Source organism: Quercus lobata, chromosome 8 (assembly GCF_001633185.2).
Source record: "Quercus lobata isolate SW786 chromosome 8, ValleyOak3.0 Primary Assembly, whole genome shotgun sequence".
Lineage (NCBI taxonomy): Eukaryota > Viridiplantae > Streptophyta > Magnoliopsida > Fagales > Fagaceae > Quercus > Quercus lobata.
The window spans coordinates 36,073,219-36,081,265 of NC_044911.1; the positions used below are offsets into that span (position 1 = coordinate 36,073,219).

An 8,047-nucleotide genomic window follows, 5' to 3' on the forward strand; every position below is an offset into this window, starting at 1 on the left:
CGAGAGGTAAGAACTAAGGGCATTTGCCCAGTACGATAGCAGGAAGGGAAGTGCAGTAGAGCACGTGAGCAAATTTATTGACACCCTTAGCCCTTACGCAGCAGACGAAGACTTGTGTCTACGGGAGTTTTCAAAGTCACTGTGCGACCGGGCATACACCTAGTACATTGGCTTAAAACCAAGATCAATCCTAACCTGGGATGACATGGTGGACGTATTTTGCACAAAATACTTTCACGGGGAAGAAACGGTAACGCTTGCAACTCTGCAGGCAACCAAGCAAAGGAATGGAGAGGATCTGATGGAGTACATCAAACGGTTCAGGGGCATAGCACTTGATTGCTATGATCACTGTGAGGAGAGGACGTTGGTAGAAATGTGCATAACCAATATGATTCGGGAGTTCAGAGATGTCCTGGAGAATCTGGAGATTTCCCAATTCGCACAGCTATTGCAGAAAGCTAGAAAGATGGCTCAGTCCGTGAAACCCAGTTTAGACAAGAGAAGCGCGCCGCAGGCTATAGTGGTGTCCACTGGAAACCAGAGAAGGAAAACAGAGGGGAGGGAGTACGATACGCCCTTACCCTTACCATGCACTCCTAAGGAGTTGGATGTGCTACTTGACAAATGGATAGTAGACGAGATCTTTAAACCCAACCAGGTTTCTAGAGAGCCTACGGAGGAAGAAAGGAGGGATCCTCGCTTCTACCGCTTGCACAACTATGTACAACATCCCACCGTAGAATGCTGGGCGCTTCGCACGCTGGTGCACCGCAGGATCAAAGAAGACACATTAGAGCTGACCCAGCAGGAAGTCCAAAGAAACCCACTCCCAAACCACAAGGGAAAGGGTGTAGTAGCAGTAGTGATATGTGCAGACCCGAGAGAAGAAGAGGAAGAAAACTTGACCCTGCCTACCGCGGCGATTACCACTCTTCAACAGAGTGCCAAGTTCAAAAATCTATTTGACCAGTTGGGACTTATAGCAAAAGAAAGAAAAATAGCCATGGAGGCTTTGGTAAGCATCACCTCCGGAGTAGGGGTGGAATGCCTGTCAGCAGAGATGCCAAAAGACAGGGCCCTCCTGCAAGAATTAACAGAAATCACATTTAGCAGTGAAGATATGGAAGTGGGGCACCCAAATCATAGGAGGCCTCTCTATTTAGAAGCATCTATAAATCAAATCCCCATCAAGAGGGCCTTGGTGGATATAGGTACTTCCGTAAACCTTATTCTATTGAGCACCTTGCAAGCCGCAGGAATTTCAAAGAAGAAGATCCAAGAATGCCTGATGGAAGTAACGGGATTCGGTGGAAGAGGTGAGTACACCGCAGGCCACATTCAGTTATGGTTGAAAGTAGGCCCTATAGCCTCTCTAGCTCGCTTCCAAGTGGTCAGAATGGAAGTAGCTTACCATGTGCTTTTGAGAAGACCTTGGTTACACAAACACCGACTAGTCTCGTCCAACTACCACCAATGTGTGAAGGGAAGATTGAATGGTAGGATGATATGTATAGCGGCGAATCCCTCGCCGTTCGAGCAGGTAGAAGCCCATTTGGTGAAAACCATGTTTTATGACCAATGGGCTCCATCTGGAGAAAATTAATGTAGAGGCATTTTATTATCTGTGTTGCTAAAAAAATAATATTTTAGCATTTTGAAAACTTCCATACAAATGCTCTTAGGCGTGAATCGGTTTTTAATTTGATAGGTAAAATTGATGAAACTACTGCGAAAACTACAAGAAAAATGGAGAGCAAATTGAATTCACTTATTTAAATAAACATGGCCATGGCTAGGTGGCCAACAATATTTTTTTTTATTAATTTGCAGAAATACTTCATTGAGTGCAAAAAGGGAAACAAAGGAGAGCTGAAAAAAGAGCAAGCTTTTTACCACTTTGCAGAAGTGTGGAGCTGTGGTGCAGAATTTTTACCACTTGGCCCGACAGTTGGAGGATAGGCTTGCAAGGAAGGATGTGGAGACTTTGGCGACGGTGGCTTGGTCCATCTGGAATGCCAGAAATAGGTTTTGCTTTGGGGAAAAACAATCCCAGCCAAAGGACATTCTCCAGGCCGCCACAACTCTAATGCAAGACTACCAGCGTTGGAATAGTCATCTAGCTGAACCAAACTAAGCAACCGAATGCGCAGTGATGGGGAAACTACGTGTTCAGCTCCTGGCCATTATTTGCTTCCCTTTACTTTTGTTTGGTTTGTACCCCTATGCCACGGGGAGGTTTTGGTTTTTTGTCCTTGTCTTTTGTATACTTAATGGGCGTCTTTTTCAACCCCAATATTCAATAAAATTTTTATCTTCACAGTCGAAGGAAAAAAAAGAAAAAGAGGAAAAAAAAAAAGAGCAAGCTCAGAGAGAATTACATCAGAAAATACTGAAGGGGCAGAGCCCATAACAAAACAATTTTCCAATCTAAAACTAGAATTCAAGATCCATTCATTTGTTCTCTCTTTCAAAGTCAAACTTTAGCACAGCTTCTCAGCAAAATTCTGTGCAGCCATGGATAACAAGAAGAATCCATGGCTTATGCTTTCTTTTTTCTTCATCTGCCTATCTCTCAACAATCGTCTTTCCCTTGGAGCTGACACAATCTCTGCAAACCAATCTCTCTCTGGTGACCAAACTATTATCTCTAACGGTGGGAACTTTGAGCTCGGTTTCTTCACACCAGGTAACTCTTCTCGTTCTAACTACTATATAGGCATGTGGTACAAGAAAGTCTCTCTCAAAACCATAGTTTGGGTGGCAAACAGAGAGACACCAGTCTCTGATATAGGTTCTTCTGTATTGAGAATCTCAGATGGTAATTTAGTTCTGTTCATTGAGTCTCAAATTCCAATTTGGTCAACAAATTTGAGCCCTACGAGCTCTGGTGCTCTAGAAGCAGTGCTTCAAGATGATGGAAATTTTGTTCTGAGAGATGGGTCTAATAATTCGTCAAAAATTTTGTGGCAGAGTTTTGATAATCCAACCCATACATGGCTTCCTGGTGCTAAGATGGCATACAACAATAGAACCAAACAAAACATACGTCTTATTTCATGGAAGAATTTTGAGGATCCTGCACCGGGAATCTTCGCTCTTGAGCTGCAGCAAAATACCAGTTCGTATGTTATTGTATATGATAAGTCTCAACTATACTGGAACAGTGGACCTTGGGATGGAAAAATTTTCAGTTGGGTTCCTGAGATGAGAGCCAATTATATTTACAACTACAGTTATGTTTCAAATGAAAATGAGAGCTATTTCACCTATTCGCTTTATAATCCTTCTATTATATCTCGAGTTGTGATGGATATATCGGGGCAGATTCAGCAGCTTTCATGGTTGGAAAGTACCAAGCAGTGGAATTTGTTTCGGTCTCAACCAAGGACACAATGTGAGGTTCATGCTTTTTGTGGGCCTTTTGGTATATGCAACCAGCAATCCTTGCCTTTTTGTAGTTGCTTGAAGGGTTTTCAGGCTACCTCCAGCAACAGTTGGAAGTTGTCAGATTTTTCAGCTGGGTGTGCAAGAAAAACCAGTTTGCAGTGTGGGAATGATAGTCTTGCTAATGGTAAGAGGGACAAGTTTTGGGAAATGCCCAACATGAAATTGCCTCAGAATCCACAAACTGTGGCATTTGGAAGTTCATCAGAATGTGAATCAACCTGCTTGAATTACTGCTCTTGCACTGCTTATATTTATGGCAACCATTGTTCAATTTATGTTGGAGATCTCTTGAATCTGCAACAACTCACAAGCGCTGACACTAATGGAGGAACTCTATATCTCAAACTTGCAGCTTCCGAGTTATCCGGTAAGGCAATTACTGTAGGTATAGTTTTAGTTTGAGACTTTCAGTTGTAGGGATAGCAGTTCTTGAGTTACCCAGTTCTATAATTAATTTGCTCTATTCTATTTTCCTTATTTTTAGATGATAGGAGTCTAATTCGATTTTGAAATTTGAATTCTGAATTAGGATGTTTTTACTGATTTCCTTTCCTTTCATTATTCATCCTTGTTATATTCTTATTCTTCAAGTTTGCGGTAACTAGTAAGTGGACTTTTCCTATAAAATGGTGTAAGGAGGTGCCTTTGCACCATGAGCTTTCTATAAAGACTTGTGTAAAACCTGTTGTTGACAACCTCCAATACCATGACAACGCATCAGTAATTTATAAGTTAGTGAATACATGCTATCACACACAATAATTCCTCCATAAATCATAATACCCAGTTTCATAAACATTGAAGAAAGACGAGAGATTCTCTCTTGTCGGAGAGCTAACAATCATAATTAGAAAAACTAGTTGTATGTCTATGGTCAAAGCAGTAAATCCAACATAGTGCTTGGCAGCTTGCTTGAACCGCAAAGATGGTATTGCTTGACTATGTCAATGACTAGAGGAAAAAAAAAAAAAAAAAAACCCAAAACAAATATAAAATATAGAGAAGGACATGGAAGCTTGTGGCGCTAAAGAGCAACAAAGCCAAAAACACCATTCACGCGTGATGATCTATTTATCAGACTAAGGAAATCCATTGTACGTTTCTTTGTGACGACCTTAATGTCATCTTTGTTGGCCTCTTCGTTGCCAGCATTGACATCGTAACCCTGGTCTCTATCTCCGACCAGCCCGTATCTAAAATTGGGTATGATGATCAATTATTGTGTGTGGTATATCTTATTCACTCATTTGTGAAATGTTGATGTGGTATACTAGTATTGGAGGGTGTAAAACTCTTATTTGCATCACATGCTTATAAAATTTGGACTCTTGTACAAAAGGTTAGGATTCAATTTCATGTGCTTATTCCATATTAAAATTGCTTAATTAGAAATTCAGAAGCAATGAATCAGACTAATGTTGCTTCGCTGAATTTTTTTTTTTCTTTAGTAAATTTTGATAATGGTTGATTTGATAATTTACCACAATGTTAGGACTGGCTAAATCGAGAAAAAAATCCTGATTTCCAAGAATTCTCTTTTACTTGTGCGTAATCACTTTTAATCTTACTTTTGAAATTTGAGAGGTCTTTCAAAAAATTTACAAAATTGCCTTTAGAAAATTTAAATGTGATTATCATGTCATATATTGTTGTAGTTTGTATTTTGCACAACAATAAACATAAATTTTTTTTAGAAACAAACACACATATACAAGGGAGAGGGAAAGAGATTCTAACACAAAAACACACTACAACTCCACTCAAAAGTAATGATCACTTTTAAAAAAAGGTAGAACAAGTTATACAACACACAACACACAACACACAACACACTCTTTTAAGCAACGTGGGACAATTACCTTTTTTTAAAAAAACAAACACACATATACAAGAAAGAGGAAAATGAGTTTTAATACAAATGCGCACTATAATTCCACTCAAAAGCCATCAAAATTGTAGAAATTGATGAAAACATAATATTTTTAAATTTGATTATCATTTAATTCAATCATTTCAGCTTTTTCACTTTAACAAAACATGAAGTGAGAGATTTCTGTTCACATTCTATATATTGAAATATGACTAGTCTTTATTTTTTTCTTGTAGATTCTCCTCCATCCAAAAAAAGCATGAAATTGCTTCTTATTATTGGAATAACTAGTGTGATTGTTCTTTGCGCCAGTATTTCTATGTGCATATGGCAAAGAAAGATGAGCAAGAGAAAGGGTAAGCACTTTGCAAAATGCATATGATGCACCATGCTGAGTTTTTTGTTAATTTGAATCAGAATAAAGCCAGTAATACGTTCCTCCATGTATTTAACATGCAAACTAAGATACGTCAATGTCTTCTGAATTTAGAAAATAGACAAATTAATAAAAGAAATCAAGCACACCGCATGTTACACGGTGAAAGCCATGTCCAAGAATTGATAGACTTGGGTGAGTTGAAAGAAGAAGATGAGAAAGGCTTAGATTTACCTTTTTATGATTTGGAAAGCATACGAGTCGCTACAGGTAACTTCTCAGATGAAAACAAGCTTGGACAAGGAGGCTATGGGCCTGTTTACAAGGTAATTCTAGCAATATTTATTGGTCATTAATGTTCATGTCTGCCTGTTTTGGTAAATGGTAATATTAATTGTCCATTGGGAATTTTGGTCTTAGGGTAAGCTTCCAAGTGGTCAAGAAATTGCGGTAAAGAGGCTTTCAAGAGTCTCAGGTCAAGGTTTAAAAGAATTTAAGAATGAAGTGCTATTGATTGCAAAACTTCAGCATCGAAACCTTGTCAGGCTCCATGGATATTGCATAGAAGGGAGTGAAAAGATTTTACTTTATGAGTACATGCCTAACAAAAGTTTAGACTTCTCTATATTTGGTTGGCTTCTAAACCTAACTCCTACCATTTTAGCATCCATGTTATGTTAACATTGTTTCTTATTTTAGTTGCTAAAATTATTCTTTCAAATGAAAAATGGAAATTGCAAGATCAAAAGTAAAGTATGAGTTTGGATTGGGAGATGCGTTTCAACATCATTCTGGGAATTGCTCGAGGGATTCTTTATCTTCACCAAGACTCTAGATTAAGGATTATTCATAGAGATTTGAAAACCAGCAATATTCTTCTAGATCACAAAATGAACCCCAAAATATCTGACTTTGGATTGGCGAGAATTGTTGGTGACAGACAAACCGAGGCAATCACAAGCAAAGTAGCTGGAACTTAGTAGGTTTCATGTAGATAATATGATTATTATGGCAAATCTTCAATCTGCTTAACTTGTTTAGACAATATGCACATAATTTCCTTGCTAATATTATAATTTATACAATCGTTGCAATGTAGTGGTTATATATCTCCAGAATATGCGATAGATGGAATCTTCTCAATCAAATCCGATGTTTTTAGTTTCGGTGTAGTTCTACTTGAGATTATAAGCGGAAAGAGAAATACAGGTTTTTATAAGTCAGAACAAGCAATGAGCCTTCTAGGTTATGTAAGTATTTTGAATTTTCATAACTATCTATGTTTGTGTCACTTTTTTGCTTCATTCTAGGTTATGTATGTAGGTATGTTGAATTTTCTAATTATCTATGCTTTGGCAATTTTTTTACTTCATACCAATGTTTGTCTATTATCACAGGCATGGGGATTGTGGACTGACAACATGTTGATGGATTTAATGGACGAGACCCTACAGGATACTTGCATTGCAGATCAGTTTGTGAAGTGTCTCAATATTGGTCTCTTATGTGTACAATCTAACCCAAGTGATCGCCCAACCATGTCAATTGTTATTAAGATGCTAGATGGTGAAACAGTGAACCTTCCAGCCCCAAAAAGACCAGCATTTGTCATTGGGAGAGATCAATCCAGCTCAACTTCTTCTAATAAACCAGAATCAATTAATGAAGTAACAAATAGTCTAGGAGCACGATGATCCATGATTAAGGTTATCATGAGTCTCGTTGTTTTTTTATGATTAATCCTGCTAAGTTAACCGTGCATTCATAATTAGATAATATAAATATTTTTTTCCCTACTTATTTTCCTTTGCTGGATACTTCTTTCAAGTTATTGTAAATCCTTTCCCGTATTTGTTGTACTGACGTTTTGAATTGGAATGGATAAGATTTCAGGTTTCTTATGTTGTGTTTGGACTATTGCTATTTTAAAGAACTTCTAGTATGATTTAGAAGACGTCTGAATTACAGAAATTATTGTATTCACATTATCTATAAATATCATTACCGCATCCTGCCCAACGATTACCCATCCTTGCTCCTCCACTGAATAAAAATTCTATGTCCTACTATGAGTGGTTAACTTTAAACTTTATTAATAACTATTTACAAGGTCATTTTCTTAACCGAAAATTACTTTTACAAACTGACAAGTAACAACAATTTAAAGGTCAGGGTCCTTCTCGGGCCGCCATCCATTATATTGTGCAATTTTTATTACTCATTGCCCCCTTTTTTCTTTTTAATATCTGAGATAGAATTCTACTCTAGTCTAATCTAAATTTATATGTGTGATGCTTATTCTTAGAGACTTGAACTCTAGTCTTTACCCCCCACATCCTACAAACACTTAA

The 8,047-nt window shown here is 37.9% G+C and overlaps 1 protein-coding gene and 1 pseudogene across 1 annotated transcript; both read left to right on the forward strand.

The window, feature by feature from the left end:
• The first annotated feature begins 205 nt into the window (after positions 1 to 205).
• LOC115956803 lies at positions 206 to 1,606 on the forward strand. The gene has a single exon (XM_031075090.1). It carries the CDS (start codon positions 206 to 208, stop codon positions 1,604 to 1,606), a length of 1,401 nt encoding a protein of 466 aa, XP_030930950.1.
• A 731-nt stretch (positions 1,607 to 2,337) lies between these two features.
• LOC115955891 lies at positions 2,338 to 7,492 on the forward strand (annotated as a pseudogene).
• Positions 7,493 to 8,047: the final 555 nt, after the last annotated feature.

Coding starts and splice junctions, on each gene's coding strand:
- LOC115956803 (XM_031075090.1), top strand. CDS start 206: ATGGTGGACGTATTTTGCACAAAATACTTTCACGGGGAAGAAACGGTA.